Genomic DNA, 21142 nt, shown 5'->3' on the forward strand with positions numbered 1-21142 from the left:
GTAAGCCACAAATCACGTGGTAACTTATAGATTAATAGAAATGGGTTAATTCAAGATATAAGAACTGGATATCAAGAAGCCTGAGCCATTAGGCCAAACAGTTTAAATAATGTAAGTGTCTGTGTGTTTATTTGGGTCTGAGTGGCTGCAGGCCTGGGCGGGACTGGAGATAACTCCAGCAACAAAGAGCCATGCCCTGTATTCTCCACTGCTCCCTAAGCTCCCTCCTTCCTCTGTTTGCACCAGACTTCTCCTCCTACCTTGTGTCCCCTTATCTTGCTCCTCAGCATCTCTATAGCAGCCTTCACTATGTATGTGCTGGTTCTTTATTTCTCTTCCATTCTGGAATCTAATCATCTCATGGTAAAGACTTTCATCTGCTTGGTTTGTGGAAGCAGCCTCTAACCTGAGACAGTGTTTTGTGGTAGCATATACAGGAGTCACTGGGGTGACTCTGTCCTCATTTGATAGCTACTACTCATCTGATGCTCAGATGGAAGGTACCAGCAGGCCAAGTGACTTCACCAGGCTCTGCCAGCCCACCTATGATGTGACCCAGGGCAGGCTGACTCCAAAGCCCGAGTGCCTCCTCCACATCTTAGACGTTCTCAGCAGACCCCCTCCAGCCCTGTCATCCTCCCTTGGAGGCAGGCATGATGCCACACTTATAAGGCATTTTGAATGTTTCTGTTCTTTCTATTCTAATCTCCTGTGTCTAGGGAAACCATGTTTATGTTTATGACTCTGCCCTTTGGCCTACAAACACATCAAGGGCCCTATGACATCTTGTTCTTGTGGAAGTCATCTCTCAGATGAGGGGTGTGCCTTCCCAAACCCCTTACCTCTGAGTCTTCTTATGTGTGAATGCAGGAAGGGTCACCCAGTGGAGCAATGAACATACCCTTGAGTTCTCAATGGCAAGATAGTTACTAAAGAATGTAAAGCATTTCCCTTCCTTTCTCAGAGGTCCGTTTGTAGCTGCTGAAGACACCGCATCAAGACTGTCATGGGCTGGAATTTGTTTGTAGTCCCCAAATTGAAAGGCTGGGGAGGACTCGTCCCCCAGCTTGTGGCACCTGTGGGAGTTCAAAGCTGCTATCCACCCACATAAAGCCCTCAGAGACCAGAGGGGGTTGCCCTCATGCCTCAGGAGGCACATCACACAGAGCTCTGAGAAAGGGTAGGCAAGTCCTGGGATGGACCAGCTAGATCATTGCAAAGCTAACTGAACAGAGGTCTTTTCTTTTTGCTATTAATTTTCTGGACCATATGAGCTATGGGTTACTAGATAGCCATGGGGGTAGGTAGAGACATCCCCACTGAGGCCTCACAATTCCTGCCAAACACTAGTACTTTGGCCCATTAGACAAGTGACATTCTTATATCTATAGCATCTAGTGAGCAAATAATGTTGCACATAAATAGACTGTTCTTCACTACGCTAAGCACTAGTTACCAGACAGAGGAATTTACCTCCACCCAGCAACACTGGGAGGCTTTCTCAGGTAGCTGTTTTAAGGTACAGTTTCATCTTTCTCATGGGTAGGGACAGTAAAAACCAAAAATGCAGAAGTTGCAGTTGGATTCCTCACGAAGAGGTGCTGGGGCTAGGGGACAACTGGGACTCAGAAAGAGCCCTAGAAGTGGGTAAGGGCAGAGGGGAGAAGTTCAGGGAAGTCAGATAGTTGGCAGGCTGGGGTGAGGTCATTCTGCACTAGCTCAGGGACTACCTTGCTTTGCCAATGCCACAAACACACCCTGTTTGCAGTGAGAGATGCCTGAGGTGTGATGAGTCCTGCACAGAGCCCGATCTTCAGATTCCCAGTGAACACTTCCTGAATTGCAGCTGGGGGCCTCCACAAGGCCTCTGGCTAGTGGAGACCAGGGGCAGTTGCCTGGATCTCTGTAGCCATCTCTTTTTATTCTTTCAGGACACACAATTTAAACAGTGATTCTTCATGCATTTGACACCTTAACCCTGTACGTTGGTACTTTTTATTTCTTTTAAGCCTTTTGAGGTATTTCCCAATGCTAGATGGTTGAAATAAAGTCATACCCTTTTGAAATGTGGTCCTTACAGTAAAATGTAAATTACTGATATTAACACATGATACAGTAGTCTCTATTAGTGGGGGTACATGTCCTAAGACTACAGTGCATGCCTGACACTCTGGTTAGTACCCAAGCTTCAGATAGTCCTGAACTCTAGCTTTTGTTATATGACAAAATTTATTGACTAGGCACAGTAAGAGATCAGTGATAATTGCTGTAAAATAGAATGATGATAATAATATATTGTAATAGATGGCATTTAAAACTGATGAAGTGTTTATGGGATTTTCAGGTCTTGACTGTTCATCAGTAACTAAAGCCTTGATAGGTGAAGCTGTGGGTAAGAAGGTCTACTACTGTACATGGGGAAACGATAGGAAAGACAATCACAGGAAGAAAAGGCTTTGCTGGGCATGATGCCGCTGCAGGAAGAAAGCCAGGACAGCAGATGCCCCATTAACCTTTGACAAGACACTGGGCTTCAAATGGCGCCATGCGTGTGGGTGATTGCAGCCATTGTCACCGGAACTCCACAGGACTCTCAGCTGCTGCTGCATTCAACGTTCTAAGCTTCTTTCTTTATGAGCCCACACCAACTTGCTCCTTCTTGTGTGAAGAGTGCATCTTTTGCTTAAATGGCCTTGCCTGACTAGTCATCTGGGCTTGTTAGGCCGGCAGCTTCTGCAGGTGGGGTCGGTTACCCCCAGTTCCCTGGATTGCTTTGTTTGTGGCTCAGTCAATGGTGCCAAGACAAGGAAGAGCGGTCTGCTGAGCCTGTTAGGTGTTTCTGAGGGCTGTGTAGCAGCCGAGGTAACAATTTGCTCTCGGCTACAACACTACCTCCAGTATGGTGACATGGCCCTGTTCTAAAGCCAAGCACACCCACTGGGGAAGCCCCACAGGTCTTGACCAGAAGGCTTCCCAGCACAAGCAAGGCCTCACCAGCCTCCATCCATTCCTTCATCTAAATGTGTCTTGTACTCCTCACCTAGAGCATGTGGATGAGAATGACCCCCGAATTATTCTGACAAACCTTGATATGAAACCACTCCATCTAGGTGTGAGCAGGCCAAAATGGATGAGATATTGACCCCATGTGTGACTTGCCTTTGCCTCAAAGACCCAGATGCTACTCTTGTGCCCACGGCTCTGCACCCAGAGGGCAAGCTGAACAGAGGTGTCAACAATCACCCATCTACTGTCTTTCTGCTAATGTGATGCCCTGGCCAATCTGCACGGTGAAGGAAGAATGTGGTTAGAGTCTATTTCTCCAACATGTTCTCTCCCCAAAGTCATTATCTCTCCACACAATTGCTCATCCTTCTCTTCTTTGCAAGGCACAAAGGTAGCAATGGCCTTGTTGGGCTATTTACAGGCACAGCATTATCCGTTGGTGTCCTTAACCTCTGCACATTGCTTGGCAAATATTCCCTTTATGGAATCCTACCATGTCATTAGACTTCTTTCACGCTAGCATCTTTATTATCCATGTTCACCCTCTAGATGAAACACAGATGTATGGCAATGCTTATTGTGTCTTGGCCAAGAGCTGAGTTCCACTACCTAACAGCATGTTGCTGACTGAAGCTCTCAGCAGAATACTTTCTCTGCTGTCTGCTAAGATGTCAGCTCTATGAGGCTTCCATCCCGTCTCTGTTGGAACAGGTTACCTAGGAGTCCCTCCAACAGCCAGGCCTCTGGAAGTGGAGGTTCTACATGGGAAGGGCTGGCTGAATGCCAAGTCAGAATCAGAAGGCCTTCTGTTCCACTTCTATCGGGGGCAGCGGGAACCACTGCTGGTGACATGCCCTTAGTGCATGCTGGTAGTGAAGCCTCCTGGGAGGTGCTTGGGAAGAGCACACTCTTTCCCATAGATGTCTGAGAAGCCCTTTGATTTCAATTTTGCAGTTATTTATAATGCAAGGGATGATGCTGAAAAGGTGTTGCCTTGTCTCAGGAAGAACCTACATCTGTCCAGACATCTGCTTCGAGTCAATCATTGTATCAGCTGAAAGGTCAAAGAGGACACATTTGGCGTCCTCCCTGGCATTGTAGGGTCATGAGGTAATGCTGGACACAAGGAGGCTCAGGTCACTTCTGTGTTTCCTCCCAGAGAGCCTGGGAGAGGTGTGAAGAGTGACACCTGTCTGTTTCCTCAGAGTTCCTCATGGCCACCAGGGCAGTCAGCTTTGCAGAGGGGAAGCCGAAGTTCTGGGTACAGGACTTGCCCATGTGCATAGGAAGTGGCAGGCCTCCTGCTTCTCTTCTAACTCAATCATACTGCCTACCCCTTCAGCTCCCATGGGGATGAGGGATGGGGCAGACCAAGGCCAAATAGCACAGTGCTTATATCTAGGGAAAGTCTGGGATTCAGTAAGAAGGGAAATGACCTGGGAGGTCCCAGCACACCTGCTCACTGGCCCCACACAAAGCCACTGCTCGGTGACAGAGGACAACACTCTCTAGAGCAGGGTTGGTACAAATGGAGAATTCTGATGGCAAATCCCGAGAACCCTGGTCTTCCTCCTGCTCACTGAGGAAAGGGGTTGCCAGGCTGTGGCATAGGGGTCGGGTGAGTGCGAAGGAACAGGAGCTGTGGGCAGTAGACACTCACCTGCCTGCTCCAGAGCTACCATGGTAGCCTGCTCAATCAGGTCCCGTTCGATGAAGCTCCTGAAGTCCTCGCTGTACACACTCAGGTCCGGCAGTTGGAAGGTATAGATGGGCATCTCCAGTGGGAACTGCTCATTGTTACATTCATTTGCCACGTGGGATCGGGCCAGGGAGACGATGGCTGAGCTGGCATGGGAAATTCCCCGGGAAAGGCGCTTCTCTGCTGATGAGAAGAAAGGACAGCCACAGGGACCATGTCACTGTCAATGTGGCTCTGAGAGTGAATGCAGCCATGCTTGAACACTCACACACAGCACACTTAACACATATGCAAACACATATTAGTACATGCAGATGTAAATAAATACATACCCATACACTATGAACATACAACACACATATTCCCCCACATACACACATGTAATACACTTATGTATACATTATAAACGTACATATATACAAACATGCCCATATAGATAGATGCAAATGTATGTATATATTGTACAGTGCAAACACACACCTACATGTAAATACACACACTGCACACATTTGCACACACAGTATACAGAACTATCAATAAGTATGTCTATAATACATACACATGACACTTCTATTATTTTTTAAGTTTTAAATTAGATTTATTCATTTTATTTTATGTGTGTTTTCTTTGAATGTACGTATGTGTACTATGTGTATGTCTGGTGACTGAGGAAGCCAGAGGAGTGCTTTGGATTCCCTGAAGCTGGAGTATGGATGGTTGTGAACCACCATGTGTGTGCTGGGAATCAAACCTGGATCCTCTACAGGAGCAACAAGTGCTCTTAACTGCTGAGCCATCTCTACAACCTCAACATGACACTTTTAGACAATACATTTATTTCCATACACATATACACAGGCACACATCATATAGTTTACATATACATGCACATATAAATGCATACATACACACATACACAGGTGTAAAAATGTACTAGATGCTACAAATATGGACACATATATCCCCAAACATATACTCATGCACATGTACTATACACTATGTACATGTTATATACATATGAACATGGATGTATATGCATACACTACATACACTATATAGTATTTACACAGCAAGTATGTAACATGAACACACAGGACACACTACACACACAGGTACAGCTATGTGCCCACTATACTATACACATATAGGAACACGTATGCTTGCCACACTCATGCACACACACTCATATCTTTCCCACATCAGCCTTTCTATCTTCCAAGACTCTTCCACCTTGCAGGCCTGCCTGCTGCTGGAGTAAACCTGGTGTGTGGCCCTGCTTCAGTTGAGCCACGGAACCACGGAGAGGGGTGCCGCCAATGCGCTGACAGGAGCAGCAGGGCTTGCTTTTGCTCCACTCCTTGGAGCCTTCCTCTCTCGGCAGTGAGTGGAACCTAGGAGACCATCTTTGTCTTCATGCATTGACAGATTTAAAGCAAGGAGCATCCTTCTCAGGTTGCTCTGCTGTGGCCCAGGCTTTCAGACATGGACTACCTTATTCTTCCTTCTCAGATGAGCATTTCCCATGTGGGCATCCTGGGGACACACAGATGGAGGCCATGCATGCTTCCTGGCCACCCGCATGTTCTTTTGCTCCAGCACTCTCTGGTGTGGTGGCCTACTCTATTTTATTCTTTGTGGGCTTTCTGCTCAAAGAATGAGAAACGCAGGGGAAGAGGTCTCTAAAGTATGGCCTGTTACCCTGTTAGAACTTGGGGGATCTGAAGAGAATGCATTTGTTCTCTTGTTGCAGTAAAACATACTTAAAAAAAAACCCTACTGTTTAATGGGCAACATCAATGTAAACTAGAAGTCTATTTTGTATAGCACCAAGGTTGGCTTTGTATTTAATACCCTCCTATCTCAGCCTCCAAGTGCAGGGATTATAGGTGCGCACTGTCCCTAAACAACAATTCTGGAGCATATGAAGTAGGAATAGTCACTGCAGAGTCAGTGTTTGTGGCATGGGACTTCTCACAGCAGAGTCCTCTTATTCGGCTCAGGGAAGGGGGACCCTTGGTGTCTGAGTGTGACTATGATCAAAACCCTGTGGCAAATTCCCGAGTACACGCACATGAGCCCCAAGGTTGCTCATCTCATTTCAGGGGAGCATCTCTGCTGCATGGAAAACTGCAGCCACTGTCTTCCTCAGAGCAAGACTTCTTACACAGCCTCATTTGTATATCAGTGGCGAGAAATGGCATTAATGCAATTTTGTCAAAACTGACTGGCAAGCAGAGGTTTACCTTGACGACCTCATACATTTTCCCCATTCAAATGAACAGAAAAGTATAGAGGCTGCATATTTCAGAATGAATGGCTTCAATTCACTTCAATTTCATTCTGACACAATATGATTAGGTTATCTTATATTTTGAGGAAAGGCAAAAAAGAAAAAAAAAAGAAAGAAATGAAGCCACAGAGGCCATCTGGAATAAGAGAGATGGAATGGGAGGGCTGGGTTGTCTGTCACTGGGAGATGTCCCCACTGCTCCCTGCACTCAGCTCAAATCCTTGAGAGCATTAGCCAAGTGCTCCCATACCAACAGGCACTGCCTCCCCTCCTTTCTCCAACATGCCAATACCTAGACAATGGCCACAATAGGTTCTTTATAAACAAGCCATTTCTATAACGGTGGTTCTGGAAGTTTCCCTGAGATGACAGCCAACTATAGGGATGGGGAAGTGCTAAAATACTGAAAGCCCAGTACAGTAATCCTAATACCAGATGTACATCCAAAGAAGAGAGAATCTGTGTGAGGTATCTGCTCTCCTGCGTGCTCTACAGCGTTATTCACAACAGTGAAGAAACAGAACCAACACAAGAATGGAAAAATGAGCACATATATAGAAGGGAATAGTGTTTACTAATAAAAACAATGAAATTGTGTCATTTATGACAACATGGATGAGCGTAAGGAACCTAAGTTGAGTGAAATAAGCCAGGCAGATTCCACAGATTGAGCTCACGGGCAGAAGCAAAATCAAGTGATGATGCAGAACTACAGCAGGAGTTTGAGCAAAGAGCTGGGGTGGGAGCGAGAGCGGAAACTGAGATCAGTGATTGGCTACAAAACTGCAGTTGGATATGAGGAATAAATCCTAATGTTTCATAGCATAGCAGTGACCACAGTTCATAACTTACTTACCTTTCCAAGTTGCCAGAAGAAACCGTTTTAAATGTCTTCAGCAGAAACAATAACTGGGATGATAGATGTGCTAGCCCTCAGAGGGTTATTACACACTGTTCACATATGTTTAAATATCCACAGCACCCTATGACTATGTACAGCTATTACGTGTCAACCACAAAGATAAAATCTCAAGGCTGGTTACCTTGCGGCCCTTTTACACTCAGCTAGAGCACCAGCTAGAGCCCACACTGTCTGCTTTTAGCCTAATATATTTTGGTCTGAGGTGCTGATAATCATAGTACTAGGTGCTCACAGGGAAACTGAGGAAACATCTGAGGAAGGCAGGCACATATAAGAAAGTAAACAAAGTACTTATGTCACAGGAATCAGGCTGAATGGGCTGAATTTATAAATGAGCCTAGCAACCATGTCCAGAGAAATACAGAGGATACTGTGAAATACTAATAACACTAAGAAATAATTTGGAAATGCAAGTGCTGACCCAATAAATGCACAGGAAAAAGAAGCAGGTCAGAGTGCCAGGGCAAGCGTGTCTTAGAAGCCAAGAAGAGGAGCTTCAAGAAGACAGCCGAGGAAGTTCATGAAGAATTCATGGGAATGAATGAGAACTGGTGAGCATTGTTCCACTAACAAAATTTTAGTAGGTCATGCAAACCTTTTCAGGCACTTAAGGTTTAAGACGTTCTCTGCAAATATAAGATTTGAAGGCCGTTTTTGAGGAAATGATCTTTTTGAAAGAAGCAAATGAATGTAGCCACGTGTCTCTTAATGGACAGATACCTTCTGAGAAATACGTCACTGTGTGACTTCACACAGTGGCCTCACACAGACCTGTGTGGCCCAGCCCAGGCTTTCAATGTGGCCTCTTTATGCCACTGAGAGGCAAGGTAAATGCTGAGGCTGCAGCCAGTAGAACCTGGCAGACTCTTTCACAGTCAAGCATTTTGTCAGAAGTTCACACTAAAATAACAGTGAAAAGCAGAGTATGGGAAATATGTAAACACATACTCGATGATATTCATACTGACATCAATTATTTATTATCATTATTTATTATCAGCACGTTAATACACTAGATGATGTGCGGCACTGTCACATAACTGGTAGTGCAGGTCTGTTCTCACCAGCATCAACCAAATCCTGAGCAATGCGCAACAGCATTGTTGCGGGTGGGATTTAGTTTCCTTATGATCTTATGGTGTAACCGTGGTAGCTACATGACTTTAAATGTGAACAAGGAGAGAAGCTGACTTCTGCCTAAATAAACACAGGCAACCAAAAGAGCACCAACGTGATTGGGGCACGGCAGTAGGAGGGGTCAGGAGCACGTGACACAGTTCTCGGGGTGAGACAGCGTGCTCCTAAGGTTTCAGAAAGAAAACCTAGACACGGGCTTTAAAAGGAGAGTGGAAATGACAGATGAGTAAAAGTGGAACAGAGACCTTTTAAATAGAAAAATCTAATCAGTCAGAGAAGAAAAATGAAAACAAATAAAAAAGTTGATGAATAAAATGTGCAATGTACAGTATTTGTATTTTTATACAGCTATAGTGTATACACTATACACAGTATAGGTATAGATATGAGTTAATTAAAGTAAACTAAATGGATTAAATTCTCTGCTTAAGAAAAAGATTGCTTTGGATGATAAAATGAAATCTTATGGCAAATTGCTTTCAAAAATCACACTTGGAATTGGAACTGTAATTCTAGTGTAGATGAGGCCCAAATAACACCCACCCACCCAACATATATTCAACGCTGAGAGCAGGAGAAAGAGTCTTCCCCAGGAATAAGCCCCATAGTTTGGGTTATCCAATGTCAAGTGGTCAGCCCTGACACCATATACATAGGACTAATACTAAGCAGACTCAGCAGGCTGTGTTTGTGTATGTACATGTGTGCATGTATATGTGTATGTTTATGTAACAATAATAATTAAAGAAAAAGAGGCCACGAATTTGAAGGGAATGAGGAGAGGAATGGGAGGGGTTAGAAGGAGGAGGGAAATAATAAAATTATATTTTAATTAAAGATATAATTGTAAATAACAAAAAAATCATTGCATCTAAATATAAACAAGATATCAAATGCTCTTAGATGATATGATTTCTCTGTGGCAAAAACTCGGGGTCATCTTCTCAGAACAATTAGCTTTAACAAGACACTGTATGTATGTGGCTGCCCAGATGACAGGTAAGTGCAGAATGGTTTCCTTTTCTTGTGTCTAGTCTTAGCAGAATTCAAATATGTGGAGAGGCATACACAACAACATTGGATCCAAGGAACATGCCAACTTAAAGATAAGACAGGACCCCATTGGGTCATGAATAGAATTGCAATAAGGCTTATATGGAAGCATAAATACAGAAAAGCAGTGAAAACTTCTGGCAAGGCAGTAAGGGAGTTTGCCTTAGAGAGTGATGTATAGGAAGCCGACAGAGCCAAGGGTAACAGCTAGACAGCGGCATGCTAGACCCACAGGGACCACAAACAGATTTGGGACAGCTGGGACTTTACAGTATGGTCCAGTTGACATTTAGTCCAGAGGGGAAAAGGCAATCTGATCAATATGCGTGGAGGAAGCACTCTATAAGACAGCAGCCTAGAGCCTTTGCTATTGTTTATAAGAATCTCCAGTTGTGGAAACACCTGAAGACTAAGCTGACAAACAATAGGAAAAAGCCTTACTAACCACGCATTTTATTTCCAAATCCAGTGAAGAGCTCATAGGCTGGGATAGTAATACTGTAAACATGTCTGTATTGCAAAGTCCTTGGAACACAAAGTCATAAGTCTGATGACACAGTGGGGTTTACACAAGGGTGTGGGTAGAATCGTGTGTCGATTCTACAAGCTGATAAAGAAAAGCATAGTGATTGAAAAATGAACCACATGAGGAGCCAGGCATGAGGTAGAGGAGAAGGCCAATGGACCAGCAAACCACAAGGTGAAAGTTAAGACAAGACTCCAGTTTTCACCCTTCCAAATGCCAGCAGGGCAAAGCCATAGCACCAACACACAGAGCGGGCAGGGGTAGAGGAAGCACTGGGTTTGCACTCAGTGAGCAGAAATGTGATCAGGGAGCTGATGACAGGAAGCCACAGCAAGCCACAGCAAGCTCATCGCATGGCACTAGCCTGCAGGGAGGGAAGCACTGGCGTGAGATTTATAGGACTAAGCATTTCTTTAAAGAGTTATTTATTTTCATTTTTTATTGTGTATGAGTGTTTTGCCTGCATGTATGTATGTGCACCACCTGAATCTTGGTGCTCTACAAGACTAGAAGAGTGCATCAGAGCCCCTGGAATTAGAGATGGTTGTCAGCTGCCAGGTGGGTTCTGGGAATCGAACTTAGGTCCTCTGGGAGAACAGCTAATGCTCTTATTCACTGAGCCTTTCAGACCCATGTCACAACATTTATTATAGGTGTGTGTGTGTGTGTGTGTGTGTGTGTGTGTGTGTGTGTGTGTGTGTGTGTGTGTAAGACAAACAAATGGCAACACAAATCCAAGACAACCCAGGATGGCTATTCATACAGAAGGTCTAAATACACCAAGTAACCAAACACAGCAACCAAGAGAATGAACTAGGGCTTATTGCCCGGTAAAGGAAGCAGTTTGTAAGCCACCTGTCTCCCTGACTATTAGTTTGCATCTGGAACAAGTTTATCAGGAGAAGGAGGTAGATTTGGCTGATCAGTGGTTAAAGACAGTGAGAGCTGGGAGGTGGGACAAAAAGCCTTTCAAGTTCCCTTTTTATAATCACCGTTACAAGTGTATCTTAGTCCGATGATGAAGAAGAACAGTAAAGAAGGAACACAGGGAACAATGATCATGCTAGTGAATGACTTGGAGACTAAGCTGCCAGAAGTAACTGGAGGACCAGAGATATCTGTCAGGCAAAGCAGGACTCCCCAGCGGACGGCCTGGCTCTAAAGGCTTCAGTCACACTCTCCTGGTTTCTAGGGGAGATGTGGAGCCACACATTCATGTTGCCTTTAGCCTGCTGTGAGGAGCAAGGCTTTGGGAGATCAGTTTGGCTCAGCTTGGTGGTGTTGACCACACCCTTCTCCACATCTGCAAGCCCCCCAGCTGGTTGGTACCTTGGGCAATCTCGTCCTGTCTCTGCAGGCAGGGCCGCTCCACCTTGTGCCCAGGCTGGGGCAGTTCTCGCTCGGGCTGCTTGGCACACCTCCCCTCATTGAACACATGTGGCAGGTTGGCTGTGTGCCCCTGTCGGAGCTGCTCATAGTCACTCAGCGCAGCGGTCAGGTCCCAGTTTTTGCCTGTGGATAGAAATGACAAGACATTATAGCAGAAGTGGGAGAATCCTGGCTTTCCCGGAGAAAAGGATGTTGATGAGCAGTGTCTGAAAGGAGACTTTGACACTCATTATGGACTACCTGAAATACGTGATGACAGCTCCTCCCATCCATCACCTTTCATTAACACAGACACATGTACACCTGTAAACACTATGCCTCTAATCACCACCAAAGTTTAGCACTTAGCGAGGCCTGTGCCAGAGCAGGAAATCCGGGCCACACAGCACTGGTTCTGGACACTTAAAACGGAGCTGGGAAGCCTTACAGGCCAGGTTTCAGAAACAGCATGGCTGAACTTTCGAGCTCTTGGCACACAACCCATGGACATGTTGACTGGAGATTGCCACACTGGAATGAAACCGATCACCATCTGAAGGGCTTATGAATTTCCTAATATCTCACCCATGATATCTACCCTTCCCAGAGACCGAGCCCTATGCTTTTCTCCCATACTCTTACTTACCAGTCATAACTCCTGGGAAAGAAGTAAAGTAAGGAACAGGCCCCTGCAGCTTAAGCTACTACACAGCCACCATCTGGTAAAACTTTCACACATACTTGGAAGGCTGCCCAGATCACAACCCCATTAGGTCCTAGGTGAACGGAACTGTTCTTTGTCCTTAACCTGGATGATTTCATCTTGGTCTCGGGTAACAAAGCACCAAATGCAAAAAGGACAAGAAGAACTCCCAGATTCACTCAGCTTTACATAGGAAAAGCAGAAGTGGAGCATGAGATGTTTTCTCTTGTTGAGGGCTTCAGCTGCAGCCCTGTGAGTGCTACAGCTTGTTCAACCTGCACACAGAGATGATGCACACCCCAGCCGGGCCAGGCCTGGATGCCCTCTTTAGTGACTATGATAATGAGCATGTCATTTCATACACAGAACTTTGGATTCTCTCTCCTTACAACAGGGTTAGTAAAATCCACCTGATGGGAACTGATATGGTTAGAGAAGACACAGAAATAGTGTTTTTAAGTACTCAACATATGGAAATCACGTAGTAAATCATATTAATCCAGATAAAAGCCATGCTAGTTGGTAAGAATAGCTAGCCCAAACCAACTGGGTTACTCAACGGAAAGAGTACGTTTGGTGAAACTTTGTGTAGATGAGAGGAAGGGGTGCTGCCGTTATGTGGACCCACTTTTTTGAATGTGCATATGGGTGGGTGGTGGTCACGACAACAGAGGAAGAAATTACAGACTACACAATCAGTGTAGGAAATCCACTCATCTGACAAAACTCGGAGTTTTCCTCATTACTTATCACCGTTATCCTCATTCAGGGTACGCTTTTGCTCATGTCTGATTTATATTGCTTTCCTCAAGATCTCTAGTGCGATTTACAGCTGAAAATGCTTATGATTAAACTTCTAATTTATATTCTTGGGCCTCCCTACCTGGTGGGTGTGTGCAGAAAGGGATGCAGGAAAGCAGGCAGGACATGAGGTGATACAGGCCATGACACCTGTCCCAGACAAAGAATCAAAGCTGTCTCAGAAACGAAGTTAAGGTACAAGGAAAAGAAAACCAGGCCACAGGAAGCAGAGTTAGAACCATGAGATGGAAAATAAAGGGATAAAATTAAACAAAGAAAGAAATGGTTAAAGAGGTAGGAATATAAATAATGTGACAAATGACTTCTTTGAGGCAGAAAGAAAATAAGTGAAGGAGATACAAACAACCCCATAAGTAGGGTTCAAAAACAAGATGTGTAAAAAATAGAAAGAAAAAAAAATGAATAAAAGCTTTAAAAACCAAAGTTTATGGGGCTAGAGAGATGGGTTAATGGTTAAGAATACTTGTTGCTCTTCCAGATGGCCTGTGGTTCAGCCCAGTACCCATGTCCAGTGGCTCACAGCTGTCTGTAACTCCAACTCCAGGGGATCTGACACTCTCTTTTGGCCTCTGTGAACATCCACACACATGGTATACACAAACATATACATAAATAAAAATAAAGATAATTTTAAAAGTCAACTTACTGAAGTAAAATTTGGTTCTTTTTAGTGAAGTAACAGCCTTTAAATACTGACTATCTTGTAATAGTCCATATCAACATTTATCCTTCTAAAATCACCATATTCTAAAAAAAAAATCAATCTTGCAACATTTTTCTTGGCAGCAACATTCAAACCCAGGATCATGGGATCACACCTATCTGATATTAAACAAGGGAATAGGTGTGAGCTAGGAAGGCTTTATACCTGCTGTGATAGACCAAGTTTCCCACATCATGAAAGTGCACGTGAATCCAATGCCCAAGGTCTATGTTAAAGAACTAAGAGGGTGGAAACACGCTGACAATATGTTCACAGGTGGAGCATTGCGGGGCAAGTATGGTACCTCACAACTGGATTCAGTAGCTTCATGAGAAAGTATGTATGCATACACAATACACACAAACACACATGCACAGATATACACACTCACAAACACATGTATAGACACACCACACATGTATAGACATACAGAGATAAACACACATGCACAGACATACACACACTCACAAGCACACATGGATACACACAAGATAAAAGCACAGATACACACACTTACAAGCACACATGTATAGACACACATAGATAAACACACACATGCACAGATACACACACTCACAAGCACACATATATAGACACACACAGATCAAAGCACATATGCACAGATACACACACTCACAAGCACACATGTATAGACACACACACGTACACACACAGAATCACACACATTTCTGCCGTTACATGACATAGCCTAAAAGACCCTCTGTAAGAGCCCATCCAGGTTGCTGGAACTTACAGCTTCTAAAATTGAAGAGGAGGGGAGCGAGGAGCAGAAGGAGGGGAGGAGGGGCAGAGTATTACTGAGGCATACCCCAGGTAATGAACTTAATTGTCTAAAGAAAAGAGAAAGAAAATAGAACAAAAGAGCAGACTCAAAAGTAGCCATTAGTCAGCAGATGCAAGTTTTCTAAACACCAGAAAAATGTTTTAAGATAAAAAGCTAAGAAAACACAGTGGTTGACATTTAAAGTATGCATATATTAAAATGGAATATGTGACCTGACCAAGTCTATCTCCCACAGCAACCTGTAAGGAAAAGGAATGAGTATTTGCTGTAAGGGATACAGCTGGTGGTGCGGCCTGACATCCCAGCCAGCTGGCGGGCTGAGGCAGGAGGACTACCCTTTCAAGGCCTGCCTGGGGCAAAGAGTGAGTTGAAGGTTAGTCTGGACAGCTCACTGAGACTATCTCTAAATAAAACGCAGGGGAGAAAGCTGGGCATATAGCTCAGACATAGTACTAGGGAAGCATGCCCAAATCCCTAGGTTTACTATACAGTACTGCCAACACAAACACACAAACAAACAACAACAATGACAAAAAAACCATACAAAACCCCACACCTAAAGCAGATTTGTTTCTAATGGCTGCTAGGTGATGGCTGGCCACCAGATGAGAAGACAACACCAAGAAGATCCTGCTCTTGTGGCAACGAAGAATTCAGGACCACATCTTTAATAAGATGAAAAAGCTCAGTTTACAACAGAGATGCACTCATCATGAAGTGTGGGCACCCTGAGGTTCTGCCTCCTGCAGAGGAGAGGATGTCCCTCCCCTCTGCAGGTCTCCACTTCATACCCTACCTCCACCCAGGCCCTGTCCTGTATTCTCCTCAGGCACGCTGGGACACCAACAACTCACGACAGCTTCTAACCTGGGAGCCTCCTAACACTGCAGACTGGCCAATCCCAAACCTGCTTGTCTGCCCTGCCCCTCTCCCCCAGAAACCACAAGGAAGGCTCCTGCATTCATGCCCTCCGTCCCCCACCTCCTGACTGATCCCGGCACTTCCATATGCCGGACCATGCCTCCTGATACATGAGCCGACTTCCTACAGTGGTTGTCTGTGTTTGTATACCCAATTAAAGCAATTCTAGACATAGACGAAAGCTCGAGATATAAACAACTACATATGGAATTTAAAGGTTAAAAGGCAGAAATCACTGCAAGGCTCCGACAAAAACACAGTGACATTAGATTCCTGAGAGAGTACTGTAGGTGGGGCAGATCGACAGTCTGGGGATGGAACCCAAGGCTCTATCACTGAGCTGCATCCCTATTCCACAGGGCAGATTTTTTGTTTGTTTGTTTTTTTTCGAGCCAGGGTTTCTCTGTGTAGTTTTGCAGCCTGTCCTGGATCTCACTCTGTAGCCCAGGCTGGCCTCACTCTGCCTCCCGAGTGCTGGGATTAAAGGCATGTGCCACTGCCGCCGGTACCTTGTGTCTTTTTTCTACGTGAACAAAGTTGGACAAGACAATTAAATTTCATACCACACAGATGCGAAGAATGATCCTAGACATTCATATAATCTGCTTTCATTTATCAAACATGTAATCGTCAACAACATACAATTACAGATACAGACACGTGTGAGCAAGTGCTGAAGGAAAGCAAGGGAAGGGAAAGGAACCGCCAGAGCATGATTCCCTGGATGGAGTGGTGCCATGGTGGTCACGGTGGTTATAGGAGAGAAGCACAAAGGGGCTCCAGCGTTCATGACTAAGCCTTTGAAGCTGGGTGGTTCAAAAGCACAGTTCTAGGAGTTGAAGGTGAAGCTTGGTGCAGCGTCTGCCTGGTACGTGCAAGGCCAGGGTTCAATACTCCCCACTACAAAGAACAGTAACAACAGCGACCCAACCCACAGAGCAAACGCCAAACCTGCAATACTTCTATAATTAATTTTGTTACCTGTAACTTGGTGTCATCTTAGTGTTTAATAGAAAATGATGAATTGGGGTCAGTTATGCTGTGGCAATCAGAAGAGATCATATCCCTCGTCGTTCGCTTACTGACCAAAGGTCAATCCCTTCTGCATATGGCAGCCAAGGCCAGGAGCTCAAGCTGGCAGTGGCTCTGCTCCACACAGTCCCAGAAATCCGCGCATGTGTACACACAGGTATTAGGTGCCATCTTCAAAACGTGCCAGCTCACTCGGTCAGGAAGGGAAGAACCCGGGGGCGGGGGAGAGTTTCTCCCCTAGGGTATTGCAATCTTTCCTATGCCTCATCTCCTCAGACAGGCTGCCACGGGCCAGGCCTGGAGTGTCTGTGCTGCTCTTCCAGCCATCCCACTAACACAGCCACATGATGTTCAAAGGAGCCTGGGAAATGAGGCCCAGGGACCTGCTTAGGGAGAAGGAAGGGTGGGTGGATTTTGGTAAGCAGCCAGTTGTTTGTACCGAGGCAACCAGAAGATGTGCAATTAGCCAGAATGTCACCAACCTGAGTAGATTCAAATACATGATGCTCACATACAAACTCCTGTGTACGCACATATATTGAATGTATATGCATAATACATATATGCATACATACATCTGATATACTGTATGTATATTCTGTGCATGAAAAACTGCAATAAGATATCAAAATATCCTTGGAATTCTCTTGAAAGTCCATGATGATGAGTGGCTTTCATTTTCTCATTTTATTCTTCAACAAACTCACACTTACGTTGAGAATATCCACAGGGTTACTTCACTCAGCATGATATTTTCTAGTTCTATCCGCTTGCCTTCAAATTTCCTGATGTCATTGTTTTTTACATCTGAGTAGTACTCCATTGTGTAAATGTACCACATTTTCTTTATCCATTCTTCAGTTGAGGGACATCTAGGTTTTTCCTAGGTTCTGGCTGTTATGAATAATGCTGCTATGAACATAGTTGAGTAAGTGTCCTTGTGGTATGGTTGATCATCTTTTGGTTATATCCCCAAAAGTGGTACAGCTGGGTCTTGAGATATATTGATTCCCAATTTTCTGAGAAACTGCCATGTCAGTTGGACATGGTGTGCAACTACTTTCCAAATGCATGGTGTGCAACTACTTTCCAAAGTAGTTGCATTCCCACCAGCAGTGGAGGAGTGTTCCCCTAACTCTACATCCTTTTCAACATAAGCTGTCATTTGTGTTTTTGATCTTAGCCATTCTGACAGGTGTAAGATGAAATCTCAAAGTCGTTTTGATTTGCATTTCCTTGATGGTTAAGGATGTTGAACATTTCTTTAAGTGTATCTCAGCCATTTGAGGTTTTTTTCTGTTGAGAACTCTCTGTTTATCTCTGTACCTCATTTTAAAATTGGATTATTTGGTATTTTGATGTCTAGTTTCTTGAGTTCTTTATATATTTTGGAGATCAGCCTTCTGTCAGACGTGGGGTTGGTGAAGATCTTTTCCCATTCTGTAGGGTGTCATTTTTGTCTTATTGACTGTATCCTTTGCCTTACAAAAGCTTCTCAGTTTCAGGAGATCCCATTTATTAATTGTTGCTCTCAGTGTCTGTGCTACTGGTGTTATATTCAGGAAGTTTTCTCCTATGCCAATGCATTCAAGGTTACGTCCCACTTTCTCTTCTATCAGCTTCAGTGTAACTGGATTTATGTTGAGGTCTTTGATCCACTTAGACTTGAATTCTGTGCTGGGTAATAGATGTGGATTTATTTGCATTTTTCTACATGCTGACATCCAGTTATGCAAGCACCATTTGCTGAAGATGCTTTCTTTTTTCCATTACATAATTTTGGCTTCTTTGTCAAAAATCAGGTGTCCATAGTGTGTGGATTTATGTCTGGATCTTTGATTCCATTGATCCACCTGTCCGTTTTTATGCCAGCACCATGCCGTTTTTATTACTATAGCTCTGTAGTAGCACTTGAAGTCAGGGATGGTGATGCCTCTGGAAGTTCCTTTATTGTACAGAATTGTTTTAGCTATCCTGGGTTTTTGTTTTTCCATATAAAGTTGAGGTAACCCAGTCCCAGAAAGACAAATATTGCATGTACTCACTCATATCATAAGTGGATATTAGCTGTTAAGTAAAGGATAACCATGCTATAATCCACAGACCCAGAGAGGCTGGGTAACAAGGAGGGCCCGGGGTTGGGGTGCATGGATCTCCTGGGGAAGGGGAAATAGAAGAGATCTCATAGGTGGATTGGAGGCAAATGGAAATGGGATCATGCAGGATTGGGTTGGGGTGGATGGACCGGGAGAGTACTGAAAGAGATGCCTGGAAAAGGGGGACATTTCGGGGTTAGGTAGAAACCTGGTACAAGAGAAATTCCCAGGAATCTGCAAGGATGACCCCAGCTAAGACTCCTAGCAATGGTGGATTCGCAGCCTGAACTGGCCATCTCCTGTGACCGGGCAGGACTTCCAGTGGAGAGATTAGGACTCTAGCCCAGCCACACAACCTTTGACCTACAGTCTGTCCTGCCTATGGGAAGTGCAGGGGTGGGGTGGGGAGGTGAGGTGAGGAAGGTGGTACGGAGGTTGTGGGAGTGGCCAACCATTGACTGGTCCAGCCTCAGACCTATCCCATGAGAGTCCACCCCAACACTACCTGTAGCACCAGGACCCAGAGGTTGAATGACCCAGAGATCTAGGATAGAACCAAACATGATCAGGAAAAAAAAAGTCAACATAATGCTGCCTAACGATATTCTGCTATACTCATAGATTGGTGCCTCCCCAATTGTCATCAGAGAGGCTTCATCCAGTAAGTGATGGAAACAGATGCAGAGACCCACAACCAAGCATTGGACCAAGCCCCGGGAATCCTGTTGAAGGGAGGGAGGAAGGATTGCACAAGCCAGAGGGGTCAAGGACAGCACAAGGTAACCCACAGAATCAACTAACCTGGGCTCATAGGAGCTCAGAGTCTGGATCAGCAACCAGGGAGCCTGCATGGGACCAACCTAGGCCCTCTACATATGTGTGACAGTTGTGTAGCTTGGTTTACTTGTGGGGCTCCTAGCAGTGGAAGCAGGGCCTGTCCCTAGTGGTTTGGCTGGCTTTTGGGAACATATTCCTCATACAGGGTTGCCTTGGTCAGCCTTAATACAAAGGGAGAAGCTTAGTCCTACCTCAGTTTGATATGCCATGCTTGGTTGATACCCACGGGAAGCCTGCCCCTTTCTGAATGGAAACAGAAGAGGAGTGGATTGGGAGTGGGAGGAGGGCAGAGGGGAGGTGGAGGGAGAGGAAGAGAGGAGGGAGAGGAAACTGAAGTCTGGATGTAAAATAAAATCAATCAATTAATTAAATAATTATTGATTAATAATAAGTAATAATTATTGATTAATTAATAAAAAGAATATCCACTGTGCTTCAGTTCACATGTCTGATAGACATGATTTGTTTGCCTGGGTTCCAGTTGGTTCCTTTTCATTATTTATTTTTCCTTGAGACAGGGTCTTGCTATGTAGCCCAGGCTGGCCTTAAACTGCAATCCTGTCTCAGTCTCCCAAGTGCTGGGATTACTGGGCCTGTGCTACCATGCCCAGCTTGACTTTATCTTTAATGAGTATGTTCACATCTCCAAACTAAACAGACTTAGGGCTCAATCACTTTGTATTGCTTGTTAAATAACAGTGAAAAGGAAATCAAGAATACATTTCAGCACTGGATGGTGATGGTGAGTATTTTGAGTAATCTTCAAGGAAAGTACTGAAATTATTGATTTTACAGTAATTTAATTATTTATATATTAATTGGTCTATTATAAGGATTTATTTTATTTTTAATTATGTGCACGTGCATGAGTATGAGTGAGTACTGGTGTGTGTAGAGGCCAGAGACACTGGATCCCCTGGAGCTGGAGTTATAGGGAGTTGTAAGCGGCCTGATATAGGTGCCGGGAATTGAATTCAGGTTCCCTGAAAGAACAGTACATGCTCTAAACCACCAAGCCAATGCTCCAGCCTCTAATCAGTATATTTCATGCTAAAGAAACAAAAGTTTTTTTTTTTTTTTTTTTTTTTTTTTTTTTTTTTTTTTTTTTTAAGACAGGGTTTCTCTGTGTGTAGTCCTGGCTGTCCTAGATCTCATTCTGTAGACCAGGCTGGCCTTGAACTCACAGTGATCCGCCTGCCTTTGCCTCCTGAGTGCTGGAATT

General features: G+C 44.5%; 1 protein-coding gene across 7 annotated transcripts in view; it reads right to left on the reverse strand.

Annotated features, from left to right (window-relative positions):
- Window positions 1–21142, reverse strand: part of Otud7a (OTU deubiquitinase 7A) — a 320662-nt gene that overhangs the window by 66957 nt on the left and 232563 nt on the right. For 6 of the 7 annotated variants that reach the window (XM_052712971.1, XM_052712966.1, XM_052712970.1 and 3 more), the window contains 2 exons: window positions 11963–12145; window positions 4667–4888 (listed from right to left, as the gene is read on the reverse strand). In XM_052712971.1, the coding sequence (XP_052568931.1) occupies window positions 4667–4888; window positions 11963–12145 (405 nt within the window). The remainder of the gene's footprint in view (window positions 1–4666; window positions 4889–11962; window positions 12146–21142) is intronic. The other variant, XM_052712972.1, reaches the window with a different exon arrangement.

Source organism: Peromyscus californicus, unplaced genomic scaffold (genome assembly GCF_007827085.1).
Source record: "Peromyscus californicus insignis strain IS unplaced genomic scaffold, ASM782708v3 Scaffold_4__1_contigs__length_199733344, whole genome shotgun sequence".
In the NCBI taxonomy this organism is placed as follows: Eukaryota; Metazoa; Chordata; class Mammalia; order Rodentia; family Cricetidae; genus Peromyscus; species Peromyscus californicus.